The 23,510-nt window shown below is 48.0% G+C and overlaps 1 protein-coding gene and 1 pseudogene across 2 annotated transcripts in view; one reads left to right on the top strand and one right to left on the bottom strand.

Moving 5' to 3' along the window:
• Positions 1-23,510, bottom strand: part of PPP1R16A (protein phosphatase 1 regulatory subunit 16A) — a 338,867-nt gene that overhangs the window by 129,807 nt on the left and 185,550 nt on the right. For both annotated transcript variants that reach the window (XM_078686548.1, XM_078686549.1), the window contains exon 2: positions 22,577-22,647. In XM_078686548.1, coding sequence (XP_078542674.1) covers positions 22,577-22,647 — 71 coding nt within the window. The remainder of the gene's footprint in view (positions 1-22,576; positions 22,648-23,510) is intronic.
• On the top strand, positions 9,575-10,164 carry LOC144826806 (protein KTI12 homolog pseudogene; annotated as a pseudogene).

Here is a 23,510-nt window from a genome sequence, read left to right as displayed (position 1 = left end):
TCCTTACAACCGCCTCCTCTTCATTTGTCATCTCCCATGGCGACCGGCCCCTTTACTTCGGTTGTTACACGGTACGTGTTATTCAGACTGTGAGCACTATTTTCTTTAATGAGGTTCTCCTACTGCAGACACAACATGCTTTGGTGCATTCTTTCCTGCCCCCCTCCCGTTGTCATGCTGCGGGAGGGAGTGGGGGGGAAGCAATGCAAAGCTGGAAGATTGTGGTGTCCCTGCCCTGCTGCTGCTAATTTCAGCGGCGACCGGCACTGATCAGAGGTGGGAGGCGGATGCAGGAGGGGCGCAGGGAGAAGCAGGAATAAAACAAATAAAATACAAGCATTGGAAATGCAATAGGTCTCGCAGCATTAGAGTTAGTGCTTTTAGAATTGTTTATGGGTTTTTGTGTAAATCTTTAGCATTTTTGTTTCCTGTAGCCAATGCTAAAGAATTAAAAAAAAAAGCCATAAACATTTCTAAAAGCTCTAACTCAAATGCTCCGAGACCTATTGCACTGTGTGAGGGTGAGGGGTTGAGGGTGAGTGAGGGTGAGGGTGGGTGAGGGTGAGTGAGGGTGAGTGAGGGGTTGAGGGTGAGTGAGGGTGAGGGGTTGAGGGTGAGTGAGAGCGAGGGTGAGTGAGGGTGAGTGAGAGTGAGGGTGAGTGAGGGTGAGAGTGAGTGAGGGTGAGGGTGAGTGAGGGTGAGTGAGGGTGAGTGAGGGTGAGTGAGGGTGAGTGAGGGTGAGTGAGGGTGAGGGTGAGTGAGGGTGGGTGAGGGTGAGTGAGGGTGAGGGTGAGTGAGGGTGAGGGGTTGATGTTGAGGGGTTGAGGGTGAGAGGGTGAGTGAGGGGTTGAGGGTGAGTGAGGGTGAGGGTGAGTTAGGGTGAGGGGTTGAGGGTGAGTGAGGGTGAGGGGTTGAGGGTGAGTGAGGATGAGTGAGAGTGAGGGTGAGTGAGGGGTTGAGGGTGAGTGAGGGTGAGTGAGGGTGAGTGAGGGTGAGGGCGAGTGAGGGTGAGTGAGGGTGAGGGTGAGTGAGGGTGAGTGAGGGTGAGGGTGAGTGAGGGGTTGAGTGTGAGTGAGGGTGAGTGAGGGAGGGTGAGGGGTTGAGGGTGAGTGAGGGTGAGGTTGAGGTGTTGAGGGTGAGTGAGGGTGAGTGAGGGTGAGGGCGAGTGAGGGGGAGTGAGGGTGAGGGCGAGTGAGGGTGAGTGAGGTGTTGAGGGTGAGGGTGAGTGAGGGTGGATTAAAGTGGATGTGGCCATTTCACAACTGTCCTGCTTTATACTCAATAACCACTCTAAATAGTTCTGGTCTGCGCCCACTTATGAAAAGGGGGCAATATTTGGTCTCCAAATAGCTAAGAGCTCAAAACCTATATCAGGGTCCTGGTTTGTCCAGTTCCAAATACCTTTCTATCCACTATGCACCAAAATATCATCGTGGGGTCAAACTAAACTGCTTTGTGTCAGAAACTTCAAAGACAGCAGTCCCAATTTAATAGAGTCTAAGATTTCTTCCACTCATAGGAATATACCAGATTAATGTGAAGTAAACTATCATGACAAACAACGTTGTCTGGATCAAGGTCAGCAAAAATATAGACCAGCAAATGTGCTATTAGGGCGATGGAATGCAGTTTGAGATAAAATCCTTCAAAACATCTCTCACCTCTTTGAAAAAAATGATTTTTAATGAAAGTAAAGCAGCTTTCTCCGATATTACCATGGAAACAAACAGATCTTTGCAAGACTTCAAAAGATTCTAAGGTTTCAAAACACTTCCTTTGAATCTTACTGCAGAAAAAGAGAAAACGGACTTCTTTAATGCAGTAAGCCAAAATGATCTAATCAACACAATCGACATGGCATGTCTCACTATTATCCTAGGTGGGCAGGAGTGGATGACTTGACATTTCAAACAGCAGGAAAAACGATGGGAGTATCTTCTTATATCAATCTGCCTATTTGAACACTCAAGAGTGCATGCCTGACTAGATGCATCAAAATTATCATGAAAAAGCAGGAAAACTAATTTACATGAATATCGACTTCACATAGAAACAAGATGTTTCTTCAAGTGAATAAGTGTTAAACACAAGATAGCAAAATAAATAAATCTGCTTAAGAGTGCGCCACTCAGTGCAAAGTTTGGACTCTGCCAGTCTGTGAATTTCCAAAAAGGCTTTACTTTTGTAATTTGAAGAGTCAGGATAAAGGTGAATGGTGTATGTGTAGAATGAATCAGCCATCTTGAAATTTTTAACAAACTCCCTAAACCATTTGAAGAAATACATTTGTGGCAACGGATTTTTTAAACGTCTGAAAATTAATCCAGTTCTCCGATCAAAAACAAACGTATTTTGTTTTTTACTCAAATATGACGAATACATGCAGTAAAAAATGTTTCAAACCACTCCAAAATTAGAAGGTTTTTTTAATTTCTTCTATACATTTTGTTTCAATCGTAGAGAACACACGCAATTAGGGATTAACGATCTTCGTCAATTTGCTGCCGCTAAATGTAAACAATAAGTACAACACACTTAAATTGCCGAGAACGCTCTTCATATCTGGAAATGGGATTAGGCGTGTTTCTTGTCCTTCCTTGATTTCTATTACATTCAGGGGTGTCGCGAGAGCCGAGAGTTGCTAGCGAGGAAGTTTTGATTTTCATACAGGGCACTTAACTTTTTCAAAGCGGCACCTGGAGGAGGAACAGAAGTTGCAGGTGCTTATTGACGATTCCTCTGGAGTATTTTATTTACAGCCAATGTCTAGTGAGTTTTTAGTGCTTTAGACTTGGAGATCCGAGAACAGGCTACTTCATAGGCAGAAGTGAAAGACTCGGAGTATCAGTCCTTTCGAAGGAGCACCAGTATCCTCTCGTTGGGCATGGGCACCCATCGCTTCCAAGAGCTTGTCATAAACTAATACTACCTAAAGATACCGTAGCAGAGAGCGCCCTTCCCTTGCAATAACCGAGGCGGGAATTAAGGGTGCACTGCAGCAGAGTCCTTCAAGATTCTAGTTGTGAGTTGCTTATCGAATTGAGAGTGTTTTTTGTATATCTGTAACCCTGTTAATCCCATTACACATACAGATTTACAGTAACACGATGCCACGAAAGAAATGTGAAGTGGGTGGAATTTGGAAAACCAGAGCGAGGGAGGACTCAGCTAGCGGCAGGCAGGCAGGGGAGGAGGGGGGAGGAGAGTAGGGGAGGCACGGCCTAGCGGCCGTGCAATCAAGTAGTGAGGGGGCGGAGCTGGGGGAGGCTGTGGAAGAGAGTAGGCAAGGCGACACGGCGGGAGGGGGCGGAGCGGGTAAACAAAGACGGACATGCACGCGCCCGTGACTTTTAAGGTCAATGCGCATGCGCATAAGCTTAATGCGCATGCGCATTGACCTTAAAAGTCACGGGCACTGCAAGGAATCGCCACGATTCCTTGCAGTGTGGATAAAGAGTGGATGAGCCCCTATAGTCTCGCTTGCTCGATGCGCATGCGCATCGACAGGCGAGACCTAAAAAACGAACCTTCTCGCTGCTTCCTTGCCTCCGTAGTCCTCCCTCGCTCGGCCTCAGCAGGAAGCACACCCAGGCGACCAGTCAGCCAATCATAACACTGCCATAGCAGCCTTGTGATTGGCCTGAGCACCGTGTTTCGGCGCTCAGATGCTGATTGGGGGCCTGGGCATGTTCTCCATGTAGGCTGTTATGCAGTCTGCATGGAGAACATGTGAAGTGCGCAAGACTGTTTTGGGCGGCCCGAGAGGGGAGGCCAAACAGTCACTGCGCACTTTACGAGGGTGCTGCCACTCTGCCCCTGCCCCTGCCTCCTAACGCAAAGCAGGCGGAAGTAGGAGAAAATAAAATGATAATGCAAGTAATCAACATTTTATTTTCCCCTTTGTGTCACTGCAAAAAAGCAGTGGGGCGACGCTCCTCCGCCTTAGCAGAGGAGCCACCACTTACAAATTTGCTGTGTTTATAGACGTGCCACTCCGGATACAGGTCACATACGGTGCAGAGCTGGACAACAGAGCCTGACTCTGTAGCTGACCAGTACCTGGCTTTGTGTTCTGGTACTGTGCTGAAGTTGGGCAGCAGTCTCACCCACATGGGGGCCCCCCTGCTTTTGAAATGAAAGCATAGAAGTGCAGGAACTCATTATTTGGAAGTGCCCGCTTGCTACTAGGAAGTACTGGTACTCACCCATTAAAGATATTGCATGTTAGCTTAGAGGTGCACGTGCTCTCCTACTGAAATTAAAGAAGGTCAGATACTTAGTATGAGACAGCACCAGCTCAGGTAAGTCACTCGGGGTACCAGTGCCAATCCCAGGAGTCCATGCAGTACCTGGACTTTTGCTGCCCTGATGCTGTGTGGCAGCTCCGTTACTGCAAGCAGGCACCACTGACTGCTCCAGTGGTAGTCTGGTACTGCGCAGCAGGTGAGCAGCTGTGCCTGTCCCTGTGGGTCAAGGGTATGCCCAGACATGGGTCCCTTGCTCGCTGTGATAATGGATTTAAAATAGTCTGGCTGATGAGGGGTGAAACCCCGAAGCCGGTCCCAGGATGCTTGTTTCCAGTCTAGGGAGGACCTAGCTTGGCAGTTCGGGCTGGACTATTCCCATGAGGCACAGTGGCGTAACGAAAGTTGAGGGGCCCCCCTGCCAGGTACACAGGGGGGCCCGCTCCGGATTTAATCCAGAGCTCTCATGCCTGAGTTGTGTGATGAGTGGGGCCCCTGCAGCTCGAGGCCCCCCCCCGCACCGCGGGGGCTGCAGGGGCCTGTGTTACGCCCCTGATGAGGCACAGGGTCAAGACTGGTTTGCATATGGCCATGTCTTAACTGGGGTAGCGAACTGAGCTAAAGAACGATGATTGATTAAACCCAGATCTTTTCTCTGGGGGTGAGAGTTTGAAAAGTTTCAGCGCTCCGTCCACCATCTTGTTGTGTTTGCAATGTACCTGTGGTCGAGCAGTGCCTTGCACATTGCTCCTAACTGGATACTATACTTTAATGGGGTTACATGTGCCAGTCCGGTGGCTGAGCAGTACGTAGCTTGGTGCTGAAGTGCTGTGTTTTGTTAGGGGTTTAGAGCAGTGCCTGTGAAGATGCGGCTCTGACATTGTCTTACAGGTAAACAGCAGTGCCTGCTATGGTGGCTCTGCTGTTTCAGGTAGCCCCGTAACTTGCCCCCTCCAGCTCCATGCTGTTTTCGTTTCCTTGCCTTATTTGATCATTCTGCTGCATATCCTCAGTTAGTGTTGCCAAAGTAAACATTTGCAACTTTCTCTGTTCCTCAGTAATTGATTGAGACGGTGTGTGTACTCTCGCTTCGCAACAAGCACAGACAGGACATAGGGGAAGGGCGTGAAAGGAGACCAGATCAAAAACTCCTCATCAGCAAGAAGCCCTGCCCATCTAGAAATAAATGACAAAACACACCGCTATTTGTGGAAAGCGTTTATGGGCATGTTTGGTTAAGCTCAGAACTTAATTTCAATGTAGGATGTGAATAAAAAATACCCTGTCCCCTTTACATTGTGCTGTCACAAGGAATATACTTTCCAGGTGGTGCTCCCTTCTGTATTGACTTCGCTGTATGGAATAACCGGAGAAACTAGAATTTACAATGCAATGGTCTCGGCATTATTAAAGGTAGAGCTATTGGCATTGCTCATGACATTTTTTTATTTTTATTTTTTAAAATCATAAATAAATAGCATTGTCATTTACATTGCAAATAGCTTAATCGTTAAATAAATGTCATTGTCATTTACAATGCCAATAGCTTAATCGCTCGCATATGCATGACCTATTGCATTTACACCCACACAGAGCCACACACATACAGAGCCACCCACACAGTTATTTACATAGAGCCACCCATACGCCCAGAGCCACATACACACACAGGAGAGCAAGCACAGCGAGGGGGCAGGAGAGCAAGCGGAGCCAGGGGGCAGGAGAACGAGGGGGCAGGGGAGCAAGCACAGCCAGGGGGCAGGGGAGCAAGCACAGCCAGGGGGCAGGAGAGCAAGCACAGCCAGGGGGCACGCAAACGAGGGGGCAGGGGAGCAAGCACAGCCAGGGGGCAGGGGAGCAAGCACAGCCAGGGGGCAGGGGAGCAAGCACAGCCATGGGGGCAGGGAAGCAAGCACAGCCAGGGGGCAGGGGAGCAAGCACAGCCATGGGGGCAGGGAAGCAAGCACAGCCAGGGGGCAGGGGAGTAAGCACAGCCAGGGGGCAGGGGAGCAAGCACAGCTAGGGAGCAGGGGAGCAAGCACAGCTAGGGAGCAGGGGAGCAAGCACAGCTAGGGGGCAGGGGATCAAACACAGCCAGGGGGCAGGGGAGCAATACATACCCAGAGCCACATACAAACCCAGAGCCACATACACACCCACACATATCCTTCTACTGTTGTAAAGTGCTCTGATGCCTTCGGGCCAGGTCCAAGCTATATAAAATGCTAAATAATCCCAGAGAGTTTTGTGTAAGGCAATGTGGAAATGTGTAGTATGAGTGCCCATTTTCATTGAGACTGGACACAACTGTACACATTTTTGTGAGTTATGTGTTTTGTGTAAGGCATGAAGATTATGGAGTTCTCTAGGCAATAATAAAAGCCGTCTTTTGGGTGGAACCTCATAACGTCTACCCAATTGAATGCTGTACTCATGTCCACCAATATTTGGACGGAGGGAAAGCCCCCTCTCTACAGTGCTTTTTCAAACTATTTTTCTGTTGGTCACATAAGGTAAGCAACACCTGAGCTGTCAAGTCAGGGCTAAAACTGGGTTTGAGATCTGAGCATTGCCTCGGTATCTTGCTTGCAATCAAACAAATCACTCAAAGTGTGGAGAGAACACTCGTGTTTGTGAGGTTAATGCTTGGGTTGCTTATACAGTCTACACTTTTGCTTTACATTTTGGGGCTTGTAGTCATGATTGTATAATAGGCTGAACGGGACTTCAAATCCCAGAATGCAATGCAATGAACACTGGACCGGATTGGCTACGCACACGTGGAGCTGAGAAGCTTGGGGGCTCAGCGTAGGGGCAATGTAAATATAGGCATATCGTACATTTGCATCATGATTGATACTGACTACTTGGCAAGAGCTACGTAATATTGTACATTTAATGGCACTTTCAGGACGAATGTTTGGGTACACACTTTCACCTGAGGGGGGAGGGAGGGCTGTAAGTAACAGTTGCACCTCTAACTGCTGCACTGTTGTTCCCTGCATCTCTTTGCACCGCCAGTGCTAAACAGGTAGGTGAACGTCAGGGACCAAACGTACGCCTGACTGCTTGGGGTGAAATCGTTGGTCACGTTTGAATATTTTAGGACTAGCAGCAGGGTGGCATATATATTGCACCCACCATATCTATAGCGAGGCGCCTCCTTGGAGTCAAGCACTCAGGCAAGGACGGGGTGCCGCGAGTAGCAGCTAGGTGGGGCGGTAACAATTTCAGTAGGCCACAGCAGTTTAGGAATTCAGTGGGCTGTATATTTACTTACGGCTGCTGCGGGAAGAAATGCGGGCGTTCGAGGCTCCTTTCTCTGCCATGCGGGATGACGGGAGCATCTGTATGTTGCGCTGAGACTGGCCTTTAACTCTGCTATGGAAAGCGATACCGCATCTGGGCAGCACTGGTGTGGTTTACTGGGCTGCAGCCGGGTGGCGTGGAAGCGCTTCTCTCCCCGAGGCAGCGGCAGCTTCCCTGATGCTGCGGGCCTCCAGTGATGCCGGTTTCCTTCTGCGGGTGCCTCTCAGACTCTCAGCATGGCGAGGGGGGCTAGAAGCATCGTAGCGCCACCATCTTTCAACACACGGCCATTTTAAGATTCGGGGGCGTGTTTTTGGCGTTCTGAGTGACGGATGACGTCACAGGTCGAAAGAACGCAAAAAAACACGCCCCCAAATCCGAAAGAGAAGGGGCTTCAAAGGAGTAACGCCCTTCTCCTCCAATGGCTGGCCTCCGTTTAGGAAGCCAGCCAATGGAGGAGCGATGCGGGTTCAAGCCCCCATACTAGAAATCATTAAATCTCCTACCGGAGACTGCGCAAGCGCAGCCTTACGGTCCTCGACCTAAAAAAGGGCTATTGAGAAAGCAGCAGGAGAGGGAGGGAACAAATAGTCTCAGAGGTGGGGAATTTGTATCGCCCGACGCCCTGGACATGAGGATTCTTGTTGCGGACAAGAAGTTTTATTGTCTGCTTAGTCCTCCGGACAAGTAGACATTCTCTTTAACCCTTGTGCCTCTAATATAATCACAAAGCAGTTATTATCCGATTGGAATATGCAATCTTAGTGAATGCGCCTTTTTTTAGGTAATTACGGTAACTAAAAGCCTGGCTGCAGCTGTGAGAAAGTTTGTGCTGTTGTTTTAATCTCCCCTCCATTGGTTTAATCTCCCCATCGGGATGATCTCCCCTTCGCATCTGCACGCGTATTTAACCCTGCAAGTGCATTTGCAAAAATAAACTTTTGGCATGTCTTTCTGAGCTCCCCAGCTGGCCCTGCCAAAAAGCCAAAAAATACAGTTATTGCTCACTGTATCTGTAAGGTCCGTCAGGGCTGGCTCTAGGGTGGTGCGATCAGTGCCACCGCACCGGGCGTTGACTTGGAAAGGGCGCCCTGTTTGCAAATACATTATGGCTTAAAAACCTGCTGCCTCGTTCCTTCCCTCCAGTAATTTTCAGATATCAATAAAAATGTCAAGATTACTCCGGTGATTAATGTTCTTCCTGGAGATAGAAGGAGTTTTGTCTAGTGGAAGTTTGACTACTCGTAAGTTAGCTCAGAGGGTTACTATGCCTGCTAAAAATGTGTGCCATGCAGATTGCAAAGTGCATGTAATATTAATAGGTAAATAGGTTACTGCTATTGTCAGAGAGATATTTGTTATTTTGCAGTTTATAAGTTAGAATCCTAATAGAGAACAATCAGGTATTAACTGTCATCAAAGGTCTGCATGCAAACTGCAGGGTTTATATTAGACCTACATGTCTTTTTTTGCCCGGCTTTTCCTTAACCTGATCTAGCTAAAAAGGTTCATTTGGGTAGAAATGAATTATTACTATTGAAGAAAACCCCTAACAATTAGTGTTATGTTTTAAATTCTGAATTTGTGCTTTTCCAGACCAAGGACTATATCTGCCTATCAGTAAAGTATGGATGACATGTGACTCTTACATCTTGTAATCCTCCGTCTTATGTAACTTGTTTCTTATACACTGACTTACACGCGTGATTGTCTCTGTTAAATGTGTGTATGATGTAAAGTGCTCTGACACCTCACACTGGTATGAGTGGTGCTATAAAACGAAATAAATCTGAGAGACTGGTTATGGAGATTTGAGGGGCACTGTTAACTGGTGGTAGTGAGGGAATAGGAATCTGTGGTGGAGATGGTCACTCGAGGGCGCGAACAAACATTGCCACACAGGGCGCCAGCAATGCTAAAGCCGGCCCTGAGGTCTGTGTTAGAACACCGGCTGCCATATTAGTTATGCTTCCGGGTGCTAAACGTTGCTGCACATGCGATCTTAGTTAAACAATAAAGATATGCCAATAGTGGTGCTGGGTGGATTCCCCTGCAGTGGTAGATGCCTACGTGAGCGGGGTCAGGGAAGGTGCATGTCGTGCGTTACAATTCCTTTAGAGTGTACAGGAATGCTGTGTATGCAAATTCTCGAAAAGAGTAAGAAGTCATAGGAGCCCTGCTAGCTGAAGATGAAGGCAAGGAAGCTGAACAAAGAGGATGTGGTGCCACTGGACGCCCTCAATTACATAAAGGGTTACGGATATAAGATGTACTTGTTTGATAAACATATACAGATTTCTCACTGCTTAAAAGCCCCTGAAGTCAGCTGTGTGTGAACACGAGAGAGCCTTAAAACCAGCAATGCAGGAAATATTTGATGCACTTGTAGAGAGTTCTGAAGTCCCCGATTCCAGGAACTGCTGGGACATTCCTCTATTTACTGTGCAGAAAGATGCATGCTGCCATTTGTGATGCCGTTTTCCATAGGAAAGCAGTTTCTGTCCAGGGGAATAGATCGTCTCATTTGCGTAGGCTCAGTGTCAAGGTTGATAAATATGAAATGCAGGAGCTTCCAGGAGGCACTTACCGAAAGCGCAAAAAACTCAACTAGTGGGAACAAAATCCCAACCAAGAGGCAGGCAGCAAGCAACGGAGTGGGACATTGGGCGCGTTTCAAAATGCTCAATCCTTCTTTTACTACATTGTCTTAAACAAGCATTTACAATGCAATGGTTTCGCCTTTGCAAAAGTTAGAGCTATTGGCTTTGCTCATGACATTATTTTTATTTATGTTTTTTTAAAAAAAACATAAATAAATGGCATTGTCATTTATAATGCCAATAGCAGGGCAGGAGAGCAAGCACAAGCAACGAGGGGGCAGGACAGCAAGCACAAGCAATGAGGAGGGGGGGGCCGCAAGCACGAGCAACGGGGGGGCTGGGGAGCAAGCACAAGCAACGGCAGGACAGCAAGGGGGGCAGGACAGCGAGCACAAGCAACAGGGGACAGGGGAACAAGCACTGAGGGGGGAGGACAGCAAGCACGAGCAACGGTGGGCAGGGGAGCAAGCACAAGCAACAGCAGGACAGCAAGGGGGGCAGGACAGCGAGCACAAGCAACGGGGGGCAGGGGAGCAAGCGCAAGCAACGAGGGGGGAGGACAGCAAGGGGGGGCAGGACAGCGAGCACAAGCAACAGGGGGCAGGACAGCAAGCACAAGCAACGAGGGGGGAAGGACAGCAAGCACAAGCAACTTTTTGTGGACCTGTGAGATTGTCAGGTGGACAGGGTCATGGTCTCCCTTGGCCCCCCCCACACACACAGAGCCCCACACACACACACACACAGAGCCCCACACACACACACACACACAGAGCCCCACACACACACACACACACAGAGCCCCACACACACACAGACGCACGCAAGTCTGGGATAGAGCGAAGGAGTGCAGCTTAAGTGACAAGTGCCCCTGTGCCGAGGCGCGCCCAGCAGTGGGAGGGGAGGGCTCCTTCTGTGCAGGTAAAGAGCACGAGTCTGAGATATACAAAACACTTTGAAAGTGGTGTGTGGTCACAGAGGAGAGGGGCGTAACAGATCCAGAACTTTAGTAAGTGTTGTATTACAATACATGCATATCTAAGAAGAAGTGCTTTTTCTACGTTAACGCAGAAGTAAGGTGTTGAGGTTAACGGATGCCTTGGTTCTCGGATCACTATAGGCACACGGGTTGTATAGATTACTACAGAAGAGGTACACGGATTGTTTAGTGACTTTGAAAAGCCCGGTGTGCACCACTCTTTCTGTGAGCTGGTCCCACAGGCGGGGTATTATTACGAGCCACGTTTTACATTGCAAGAAATAAATGACACCAGAGCAGCAGAAACAGAGTGGGTGCAGATAGTAGAACACGTGCTTCTCAACCCGGCTCATTGTCCAGCCCTGCAAAACACAACTGCGTGTGTCAGGTATACTAGTATAGTGCCGACCGCGAGATCGCTAGTTTCTAAGTGCTGTGATGGGTAGCTGACGGGAAAATAAAGCATGCGAGAGAGATGTGCTCTGAATCGAGCAGGGCTCTAGTGTCTCTGGGTGTGCCTTATTTTCTTTGAAAGAAGCCATGTTACAGAATTGTAAACATGTGCACGGTTTTGAGAGGGAGCAGGTTGTAAAGGCACAAAAAACAGAGCACATGATGAGCCAGCGCACTTTTAGAAAGGTCTGAGCTCTAGGCGCACCCTGGCTCCGCAATATTATACCGTTTTTATACAGAGAAAGTGAAGCACAGGGCGGCAAAAAATTTGCCGAGGATCACACTGTTGATCAAGCGGGGATGCTGGCTTTAGAATCCATTTATCCTGGACTACACCTGTTATTTTAGTCATTTAGGCACATGATCACATATCACCCGAATTATCAACTCATCAAAACTATGAGGTCATTTTTGTGCTAAGGATCGACCTTTAGAACCCCCGTCAATTTCACCCATTGAGCTGTGTACGTAAGCGTAAAGTTAAATGTAACTTGATTGTGTTTAGAATACATAGTACATTCGCTGGAACCAGTCTATAATTAATGAACATCTATATCTGAATTTGCTAAAACTCACTCTGTGATGACAAAATTAAGAATTATCAACCCACCTCTTCAACAACCAATAGCAATTACAAAGCGCACTGAAGCCCACGTTGGACGAGCAAGCACAAACCCACCGTGAAAGCCTTGCAGTGTCCCAGACAACTGTGCATTAGACTGGCATTGTGTGGTTTCGGCTGTGCACTGTGTCTAATGTCGTAGCGACTCTGCCTGTATGCCGATTTTTGAGCTATATCAAAGCGCCTTGAAGCTGCCATGTGGAGCATATAATAAGTAGTATTAGAAACTGTATAAATAAGTGATACCCTTGCAGAAACTAGGTTCTCTCGCGAATGAAACTATCTGGCCAAAAATAAGACGACAAAGCGGATAGCGGGAGTGCCCCGGTCGACCTTGTGAGGCCCGGCGGCTCCCGAGTGATCGGACCTGCGGTGCTGCGGGGGAGACTCTGGAGGGCATCCCAGAAGTGTGAGCACCCCGGGCCAGTCGTCTGCTTGTGTCCGCACCCAACATCCAGCACAATGGCTGCGGAGGGGTTGGGGGGGATTTGGTGGGGAAGCGCTGGAATGAGAGGCCGGGGGCATTAAAAAGAAAAGTTTAAAAAAAAAAGAAAACTTACATGACTGCCGACTTGGGTCCGACCGCGCCGCATCTGCTGTCCCCTCCTGGGACAGGGTCCGCGTTGGCGCCTTCCGTTTAGTGGCTGGTGACAACAGCAACCCCTCTTCGCCAATCCAGAAGCGGCGCCTTCTCCTGAGCAGAGGGGAGAGCAGTGAGGGCGTGTACCCTTCAGAGTCTCTCTCTTGCCTGTTTTCGCTGATGGGCACAGCTGACTCGAGTTGCACGAACGGGAGGGGGGCGTGAGAGAACACGGACGACGGGAGGGGGGCGGGAGGGGACACGGACGACGGGAGGGGGGCGGGAGAGGACACGGACGGCGGGAGGGGGGCGGGAGAGGACACGGACGGCGGGAGAGGACACGGACGACGGGAGGGGGGCGGGAGAGGACACGGACGGCGGGAAAGGGGAGGGAACAGGAAAAAACGTAACTCCGCCCTGGGAAAAAATCTCGGGAACGCCCCCGAATCTGGTCCGGCCTTGACGGACAGATCCGGCACTCAATGGCTAGCCTCCATTTATGGAGCTAGCCAATGAGAGCCGGGGGACGTTCCCGAAGTGCTTATTGGGGACATAGGATTTCACCTGCGCTGAAAGGCTGCGCAGCAGCCTTCGGCAGGCGAAACCCAAAAAGGCATATGTTTCCCAATGGAGGTGGTACTGACCTTTCTTCACTGGGAGCTCGCTGTTGGTGGTTAATGCACTCTCTGTGTCCCCTAAGGTTCCCATTCCTCCTTCTCCCTGTCTTCCCCAGTTTTCTAACTTCACTGTTTTCTGTTCCCGTTCAAGTAACCTATCTGATCAGCTGCTACAATTTGTGTTTCACCATATGTGGCTCACTTACCCTGAGCCCGAGCTTAGACTCTCATGGGGATGATCAGGCTCCCCGGGCGAAACGCTAGTAGTCTGACCAGCTCTGCGCGCTCTCCCCCACTTTCCTCAGGTATTTGGATCCTTTTCTCTAAATACCTCCTTTGTTTAATGCCACACCATAATCATAAATGCCCACCTCAAGCTGTTCTCTAGTACCCACATATCTGCTTTGAATCCTTCAGTTGCTTGTGCCCAGCCTGTCTCTTCCTCCCACCACATTCACTGAACTTTTAGCACCACATTCTAGTGCTATATCTCAGTCGTTCACAAGTTCTCCCCTACTAGCCAGTACTTGTTGTTGATATTATAGTGCTTCACACTTCACTCGTGTTCTTTTCAAGCACTATAAAAACAGACTTTACCACTACTTAATCAGATGATAATCAGTGACCTTAGAAGGCTGAATGACGGAGGCTGCCCTGCCAGGGTTTTAGTAATCTTCTCTTCCAGCTCGAGCCCAAAACTAAGAGAACATTTAAAGTGCCATCATCCCTTTTTCTGTTCGAGTATAATCCTGGGTGGAAGCTATCTAGATCCTAACACCTAAATGCCACAGTAATGGGGGAAACAAAGGCACACAGCTTGTTATCACTTAAGTAAAAAAAGCTATGATTTGGAGCCTGGTTTTAGATTTTCTGTAGCTCCTATATGTAACATATGCATGCACTGTAAAAATTTCAGCTGTATAAGTACGTATGAGTATTTATAAGAATGACAAAATGAATAGCAATTCCTAACTTTGTTTAATTTAATACTTTCATAGCGCTACTTATCCCACTGTAAGGTGCCAGAGCGCTTTACATCTCACACACATTATACACGGACTATTAATCATACAAGTGTGTAGTGTCATAAACAGTCTTTACTGGTAGGGATTATATGCCACGATTGTTTGGCTGGTAGAAATTGAAAGTTGGGGTTTAAAATATGACACTGCCTGAATGGTCTATTAATAATGCTCAAAAAACTTTTTGGCAGCCTTATAGTAACAGATTGAGAACAAACAAGGTTCTAAACCCATGTCTTGCAGTTTACATGCAGGTGCTTGATGCCAGTTAATAGCTCACTGAATATTGCCTGGTGATTTTTTCAATAATTCACAGCTTGGGTGTCTGTTCTCTCCACCTCAATCCAGGAAGCAAAGTGAGCTGGTTAAGGTAAAAGGGTTGCTCAGAGCGCTTAGATGAGATCGCAGAGGGGGTAAAGAAGGCTGAGCAGCCTGTGATAAGTGGAGGCAAGGTAGCAACAGTAGACAAGAGAGGGTTTTGGAAGGGATGAAGCCTATGGTGAAACTGGAGATGGAATAAAACTTCTTATGAGAGGGGAGGAGAACTTGTAGTGAAATGTGCTAGGGGTAGAGAGCCTGTGATGAGGGAGTGAAGAGAAGGTCATGGGATGGGTAGTGAGAGGGATATCCATTCCAATGTATATAGTGTGAAGGTATATTTGTAGTAAGGGAGTGGTGTAATTTAACAGTAAGTGTGTGAAACCCTTGTTGTGAGAAAAGAGAACAGGCGGGTTATGAACCCTATGATGATGTGGAATTGGTATGGGCCCTATGGCAAGTTAGTGGAAAGGCAAATGATTACTGCTGATAGCAAGAAAACAGTGTGGAAGGTAATACTTTATAATAAGAGAGATTGCAAGGGCAAAGAGGCAGAGATGGTCATGTATACTTTGGGTTTTATAGTTGACTAGTAATAAGTACTTGCTAGTCTGTATAGCTTTTGATTTTATAGAGTGCGTGGGACTAGTGGATTTCTTTAGAGGGCTAGAAGATTATTGTATCCCTTTGTCCCTTGGACAAGTACAGTTTTTAAAAAATTCCACACCCCTGTAAATAGTACTTGAATTGCGTTGGGAACAGCGGAGGGGCACTGATTGATTTGAATCAATTGGTCCACGCTCTACAGCAAGCATCAGAAGAGAAATGTTTGCTTAACTAGCCAAAAAAGGGCTGCTGCAAAGAGAAGGGATGCTGAAGTGAACAAATGTTATGGTATGGGAGAGCTTCAAGGCCTTTTGTACACAATAGTGTACCTTTAAAAATATATATTTTAACCCTAAAAGATCACAGATCCCAGTGTGAGCAGCAGGTAAGCACTACAAATTTTGTATTAATCTACACTGCATGTGAGTTTCATAGAAGGGACAAAAAGCCAAGAAGAAGTGATACCAACATGTGCTATCCATTGAGAAGCAACTAAATCAGAGAAACAATGAAGCACAGAAATGATAAGTAACGGGAAGGCTAAATCCACTTTTTAGTGTTAAAAATAAAATAAAAAAGAAACAACCCGTTGTCACAAGTGTTGGACCTGGCCATGTTTGCAAGGTTATTCGCCTTCTTCCTCCTATTTGTCTGAACTTTTTTGTTGGCTTTATCACTCTGGGCACTTTAATACTGCTGAATACTGCGAAAGTGCAGGTTCTCCCTGTCTAAACTGTAATGGTATTTGGTTTCTCCATGATTTGCCTATATGCTTTACTAGTAAGTCCCTAGTACAGTGCACCAGGTGTGCCCAGGGCCTGTAAGTCAAATGCTACTAGTGGGCTTGCAGCACTGGTTGTGCCACCCACGAGTAGCCCTGTAATGTGTCTCAGACCTACCACTGCAGTGTCTGTGCATGCAGTTTTAAACTGCCAAGTCGACTTGGCATGTGTACCCACTTGCCAAGCCCAAACCTTCCCTTTTAATGAAATAAAAGTCACCTCTGACGTAGGCCCAAGGCAGTCCCATTGGCAGGGTGCAGTGCATTTTAAAGGTAGAACATGTACAGTGGTGTTTTACATGTCCAGGTAGTTTAAGACAGCTACATTTGTTTTCACTACAGTAAGGCCTATCTCTCCCACAGGTATACACGAGGATTGCTTTAAAACATCTTTTAAGTGCAATTTTTGATTGGGAGCAGATTGAAAATTAAAGTTTGGTGTCTCTGGACCCTCAATTAAAAAAGACATTTTAATAAAGGTGGATTTTAAATTACAGGTATGAAAAGGTCACTTTTAGAACATGAGCATTTTCTTACTTTAACCATTCTGTGCCTCTGCCTGTCTCCTAATACACATCTGGGTCAGGGGGACAGTTGGGCTCCTGTGCATTCACTATAGACAGTCACACAAAGGGAGCTGCGGTATGCCGTGCATATCCTGATGGACCATCACCCGGCTGATGGGCCTCCCTGAACTAGAGTGGTAGAAGGAGTTGACACTGACACCTGAATAGGGCTGTGCTTGCGCCCACACAAAAAGTCTCCACCCCCTGTAGTGTGTGTGGGGCCAAGGCAAGGTGGGGCAGTGTCTTGCACACTACAAAGACAATTCTTTGAAGTGTACTTACTTTAAAGGCTGAATTTAATATAAATACAGGACCTCTGACACAATATACTCAGAACACTTTTGGATTTATGACATTCTGTCCCTCCTGGCGTTACTGTCAGGAGGGACTGCCACTTTGCTGTTTGCTTTGCTGGCCTGCTTCTTGCTGATCCGGTCCTGGGAGTGTAAGGACTGGACTGTTCTTTCTACATCCTGCTTTCCAATTTTCTCCAAGGACTTGAGTTGCCCTTGTCTCCTGTTGGAAGCCTCAGGGCCATCAACGACTTCATCTGCCAGCACCCGGGCTGGTCTGCTGAGAGCCCTGCTCTGCCAAGTGGTGCCAATTCCAGTTCTAGGCCCTTGGAAGTAAGTTCTGGTGCAACAAGAAGATAAATCAATGCATCGTCTTCAAGCTTCATTCGGATTCGGGGCATCATCGCATAACTTGCCACATCGCAACTGCCTGCACTGAAGTGTGGTCCCTGCTCAATGCAACGACTACGGCTTTCAACGCAAGCCCTGACCTTTCGATGCAGCACCTTCGAAGAACCACCAAAGCGTAAGTCTTGAGCATCACTTCACGGAAGTCCATGAACACATGGCTACAACTCCAATGAAGCCGCAACTGCAATGCTGTGAAATTGATACAGCACAACATGACTTTCGGCGCACCACCGCACCATAGTTAGGAACCGGGTGTTGTGCCCACAAACCATGCATCACCGCCTGTGTGATATGAATTGTCCACAGACATGGACGGCTGAACAACTCTGCACCGCTTTAAGGAACCAACGCATCCTTGTCTACATAGACACATCACTTTCTCCGCGCAACGCACTGTTCCCGAGCTTCACCATGCCAACGACCTGCATAGCAGTAAAGAACTGACGCATCGCCGGCTTTTTCACTGCCTAACCTCCTCTGCGCCACACATCGGCTTTGATTTTCTACACATTTAAGCTCCTTTTTCCTGGTCAAGCACAACCATAAATTTCTAAGAACTAAAACTTTATTTACTTTTGAAAATGCATATCTTGAGTTGTTTATGAGGGATTTTTGTCGTTTTTGTCTTGTTTTAATCAGGTAAACATTGCCTCTTTTCTAAACTGGTGTGGAGTCCCTTTTGTGGTGTTTTCAATGTGTTACTGGGTGTCTGTGTACACAAATACTTTACACATTACCTCTGAGGATAAGCCTGACTGTACATGCAAGCTTGGACAGGGTGCAAACAACTGCCAACTAGAGAACCCCAGTTTTAACAGCAATTATGATCTGTCTCAAGCAAGATCTAATGTCGTACAAACAGTTCCAATAGTCTGGGTATGCAATTTGTCTCAGCTTCCTAACATCTTTAAAACCAAAATAACATCCTGCTTCACTTCCACGTTCCACTGCTTTCACCGCTTTTAATTTGTCCCTTCTAGCCTATTCAAAATAAGTCATCTATTTACCCCTTCACAGCGGGGCAAATTCCCCTGCTGTGCTGGGGGGGGGGGGGGCGCACAGCGCCCCTGTGCTCATGACGAGCTCAGCTCGTCATGAGCCACGGCGGTCGTGTGCTCATGACGAGCTCAGCTCATCATGACCACACCCGTTTCTTTAGAACGCTCGCACAGCAGGGGAATTTGCCCAGCGTGCGAGCATTCTAACTGTCATGACGAGCTCAGCTCGTCATGAGCACACGAGCACTGTGGCTCATGACGAGCTGAGATCGTCATGAGACTCGAAGGTGTTAAGTAATATAGTGGATCATGTTTTTGGGAGGTGTAGGATGGGAAAATGAAACATGGCATAGCTGTCAATTCAGAACAGCAGGACTATCCCTCAGATTAGGAAGAACAGCAGCGTATGTTACAGAGACCTTACAGGTTTGAACTGTAGCCACATGCCTTGGGCAACAATAATCTTACATCTGGCCTTAGATAGAAGAGTTAGTGCTAATAAAGACAAGAAGGGCTATCAGTGTATATCACTAAACGTCTGCACATGGCCCAGGTGATACCTGTCAGAGCAGCAAGTGCCCTCTGGCCCTGAAGAAATGAAGACAGCATGAGAAATATAGTCCCCCAGCTCAGCGGGAATTAACATTCCAATATCAATGCTAAGCATATTTTGAAAAACACGATAAGCAGTGGTAAAAATGTGGCATACGCGGAGAAGACGCAAACCACGACTGCAGCACAAAGAGGACAGGGAAAGATAAAGCTGCTCTCCATGACATTTACAAGGAGTGTGAAATAACATATGTAACGAAAGAAGAAAACCCCCAAAATAACAAGAGAAGAAAAATATGGAGAAAAGTAGGTTGATAGTAAGTATCTGAAGCAGAAGTAGGCGACAGAAGAGGGTTTGAATGCGAGAGAGATGGAGAAACTTGGAAAGTGATAGGGTTGTTTCTATGGAATTGCCTTGAAAGAAAACTCTTTAAAATGATTGTCATGAGAGGTAAAATAGGACAATTACTGGAAGTGAACTGCACTGTCCTTGATCTTATAGCAAAAAGAGGAATCTTCAAGGGAAAGAATGGTTCCCTGATGTGTCAAAGCCGTAGCCACAGCCGTTGTTCTCTGTTGAAGAAAGGAGGGGAGTAGATTGACCAAGCAAATAAAAAGAAGAGGGCCTGAGGATTCAAGAACTCCAGCCGGCCTGATTGCAGCGGGACCTGCTGCGGTATGAGCAGTGCAGCGGGACCTGCTGCGGTATGAGCAGTGCAGCGGGGCCTGCTGCGGTATGAGCAGTGCAGCGGGGCCTGCTGCGGTATGAGCAGTGCAGCGGGGCCTGCTGCGGTATGATCAGTGCAGCGGGGCCTGCTGCGGTATGAGCAGTGCAGCGGGGCCTGCTGCGGCATGTGCAGTGCAGCGGGGCCTGCTGCGGCATGTGCAGTGCAGCGGGGCCTGCTGCGGCATGTGCAGTGCAGCGGGACCTGCTGCGGCATGAGCAGTGCAGCGGGACCTGCTGCGGCATGTGCAGTGCAGCGGGACCTGCTGCGGCATGTGCAGTGCAGCGGGACCTGCTGCGGCATGTGCAGTGCAGCGGGGCCTGCTGCGGCATGTGCAGTGCAGCGGGACCTGCTGCGGCATGTGCAGTGCAGCGGGACCTGCTGCGGCATGTGCAGTGCAGCGGGACCTGCTGCGGCAGGTGCAGTGCAGCGGGTCCTGCTGCGGCAGGTGCAGTGCAGCGGGTCCTGCTGCGGCATGAGCAGTGCAGCGGGACCTGCTGCAGCATGTGCAGTGCAGTGGGACCTGCTGCGGCATGTGCAGTGCAGAGAGGCCTGCTGCGGCATGTGCAGTGCAGCGGGACCTGCTGCGGCATGTGCAGTGCAGCGGGACCTGCTGCGGCAGGTGCAGTGCAGCGGGTCCTGCTGCGGCAGGTGCAGTGCAGCGGGTCCTGCTGCGGTATGAGCAGTGCAGTGGGACATGTTCTTGAGATTGAGATTATCTGTGAGAAATAATCAATTGTATTAGAAGATATACATACATGTATGTATGTGGTATTTGTATAGTGCAAACCTAGCTGACAGGTGTCAGAGTGCTACAGAGGGTCACAGGTACAGAGGGAGAGGTACCAGGGTTCTTCGTCATGTCGGGCTCTTTAACCTCTCCACTGCGTCGAACGTTCCGCGCTGGTGCGGAACGTTCTATTGCGCGGTTGGGGCCGGAACGTTCAGCGATCGTGCGCAGCACTACCGAGGTAGTGCACGCGACGTCCGCTGAACGTGCCCCGCACGGAAGGGGTTAAACACGTGTGTCTTCAGATTGCTCAATCTGGAGCAGGGTTGGGCAGTCTTGATGGACCCAGGGTGATATATCCACCAAGCGATCAAGTATTTTCATGAATATGAGCATCGGTTCTACATAAAATATTCTGCTAAAAAAACTTTCTAACAATAATCTGTAATCTTTTATGCAAAAAATACATATACTTAAAAAAGCAATGAGTCTGTGGAAAGAAAAAAAAATAGGTCAAAAGTTTTTTGTTGCAGCTAAATCCAGCTGAGTGATAGATTAGGTTTTTATTTATGTATTCAATTTAATTAAACAATTATTAATGTGCCAATGTTTTGTCCACTTCGAAGCAGAGAGGATAGGGAAAGGGCAATGGAATTATAATATTTTGCGCACTTGGTAAAGATCTAATCTTAAACAAGGGAGAGCCCCAAGTACATACTTGGGGTTGAATATTTCCTTGGTTTCTTAACGATGTTTTGAAGAAAAAAGAAAGTAGAAGAAGGAAGAGAAAACGAAGCAGGAAGAAGCAAGAAATCAGAAAGAAAGGAGAAATAAACAGCTCCAAGTAAGGCTGTCCATATAGAACCCCAGCAGAGGGAAGAACCAGGTAACGTCACAGCTGTGCACAGCATCACACAGCATTATGTAACATAATATCAAAAGCTCAGGACCCTCAGAAGGGGGACGTGGAGAGCAGAGTGGATTGCAGAGAGCGGGGTTGGTTGACTCACTGGATGCAGACAAGGTCACCCCACAGCTAAGGAGATCCCAATGAAGGGTTAATCTGCAGGGAACGGACAAGGACCAGGGCTGCCACTGTCCACACACGGATGTTGACTCTATACGTCCTTTCAAGGCATGTTAGTCCTCTGGTGTGTGTGCAGATGGTGCAGCAACGCGCCCTTTAACCAACCCATCTCCAACACTGTGTGTACAAAAGCAGCCATGAACAGATATATGTTGGCAGTCCAGAGCGCCATCGGGTTTGGTAGACATGGAGCTGATGAGGACATTGGCCCAGTGTCACGTGGGCAACTGCAAGTTCTACCCGGGGGTCTGTGCCCACAAGCCTCAAGAAAGCCACAGGACCATGGGTCTTTCAGCACACCCCATTCTGTGACCCCGTCACAGGGGTCCCGTTCCTCAAGCTTTCCCACAACAGAGGAAGGCACCACAGAGGTAAGAAGACCATTGGGTGGGAAGACTGACCGATGACAACCTATAGTGACCCGAGAGGATGTTTACGCCCCCCTCTGATCTTGGATCCAACTTTCCATTTAGCACAGGGTTCCTGGAGGCCATATCAGCGGCACGGCCATCTCTACCAACACCAGCAGATGCGACAAACGACGAATCACATGTGTGTTGGTGCACAAAGGTGACCATCCGGCCACCCAACAGCCTTGCCACACTCTCTCCATGCTGACCATTTCACCGGTAGGAAAGGTATGAATGCAAGGGAGGTGAGAACACGGAATAGAACAGGAGTGAGTGAGTGAGTGAGTGAGTGAGTGAGTGAGTGAGTGAGTGAGTGAGTGTGTGTGTGTGTGTGTGTGTGTGTGTGTGTGTGTGTGTGTGTGTGTGTGTGTGTGTGTGTGTGTGTGTGTCTCTCTCTCTCTCTCTCTCTCTCTCTCTCTCTCTCTCTCTCTCTCTCTGGTGGGGGGAGTAGTGGAGGTTGAGTGAGTAGCTATGGTGAAAAAAATAGACGCATAAAAGAGAAAATCATGGATTTAAACAAAGTCGGGAAGAGAAAATGCATATCAGTGCAACGGTGGAGATCAGAACTTTACAAAAAAATAAGGAAAAAGAACGAGGATGAAACAGTCTGAAGCAGTAACTCTACAGGAGGGATGAAAGGTAGAGGAACGGGTGTAGGATGATTGGTCCTGACCTGATGTAGCGCCGTGAGTCCGTCCTCGTTGTACAGGTTGGGGCTGACTCCATTCTGAAGGAACTGTCGCACTGCAAAAGAAAAAAGACGAGTTTTAGCTCAAACTGCCCGTTCCGCAACCCCACAGCCAGTTGTACGTTCAACATATAAATTCAATGCTTTCTGCATCCTCTGCGTTTACAGACGCGCCTGTCAGATATATTTTAGAAACCAACATATCATCAAACACTTGAGGAGCACAAATTGAAGTGAGTCGAATTTAAGCTTTACAAATTAAATGTTCTTTCCAAATCGTGGCCAAGACGTGTTTCATGATCCCACATCGCTTTTTCAGGGAGACACATTCAGCACTTCGTCCATTCCCTACTTTAATTACACTGCAGTCTTTCCACAAGAGTTCTCTTTCAAAGTGGTCATATGTCTTGGACAAAGTGCCACGACTAGTAGAAGCATCTTGTGTTGACCCATCTTTCTCCTTGTCCAATCCATTCTCTCAGCCCAAGTGACCGTGAGGTTCAGTTGACCCCGAAATGATGCTCTTGACCTCATCGCCTGCACCAGCAGCATCTGCTCATCACTCACAAATCCTGCAATGATGCCTAGACGCTGGTTAACACACTGGTCCTCCGCAAACTAGACCATCACATGTGTCTCATCCTAGGTCTTCCATGAGGATGACCTAAGATCTTGGAGGTGTGCTCACCATTACCAGCGTAACCTATTTAATCTTCTCAGACTCTCCTCCCACTTGAGACAGCAGCCAGGCTGGCTCTTGTGGTGCAACAGATCACAATGTAAGTTTTCTAGACTTATCCGAATGTGTCCGTGACATCACCTTCTGTATTGCCCACCTTACACAGACCTCCTTCCCTTTACATGCCGGCATCTACACTCCCACGAACCTTAGACGCTAAGACTACCTCTAAACCAACCA

Source organism: Lissotriton helveticus, chromosome 4_1, assembly GCF_964261635.1.
Source record: "Lissotriton helveticus chromosome 4_1, aLisHel1.1, whole genome shotgun sequence".
Classification (NCBI taxonomy): domain Eukaryota; kingdom Metazoa; phylum Chordata; class Amphibia; order Caudata; family Salamandridae; genus Lissotriton; species Lissotriton helveticus.
Note: the sequence above shows the minus strand (reverse complement) of the source record. Positions and strands in the feature narration are given on the sequence as shown.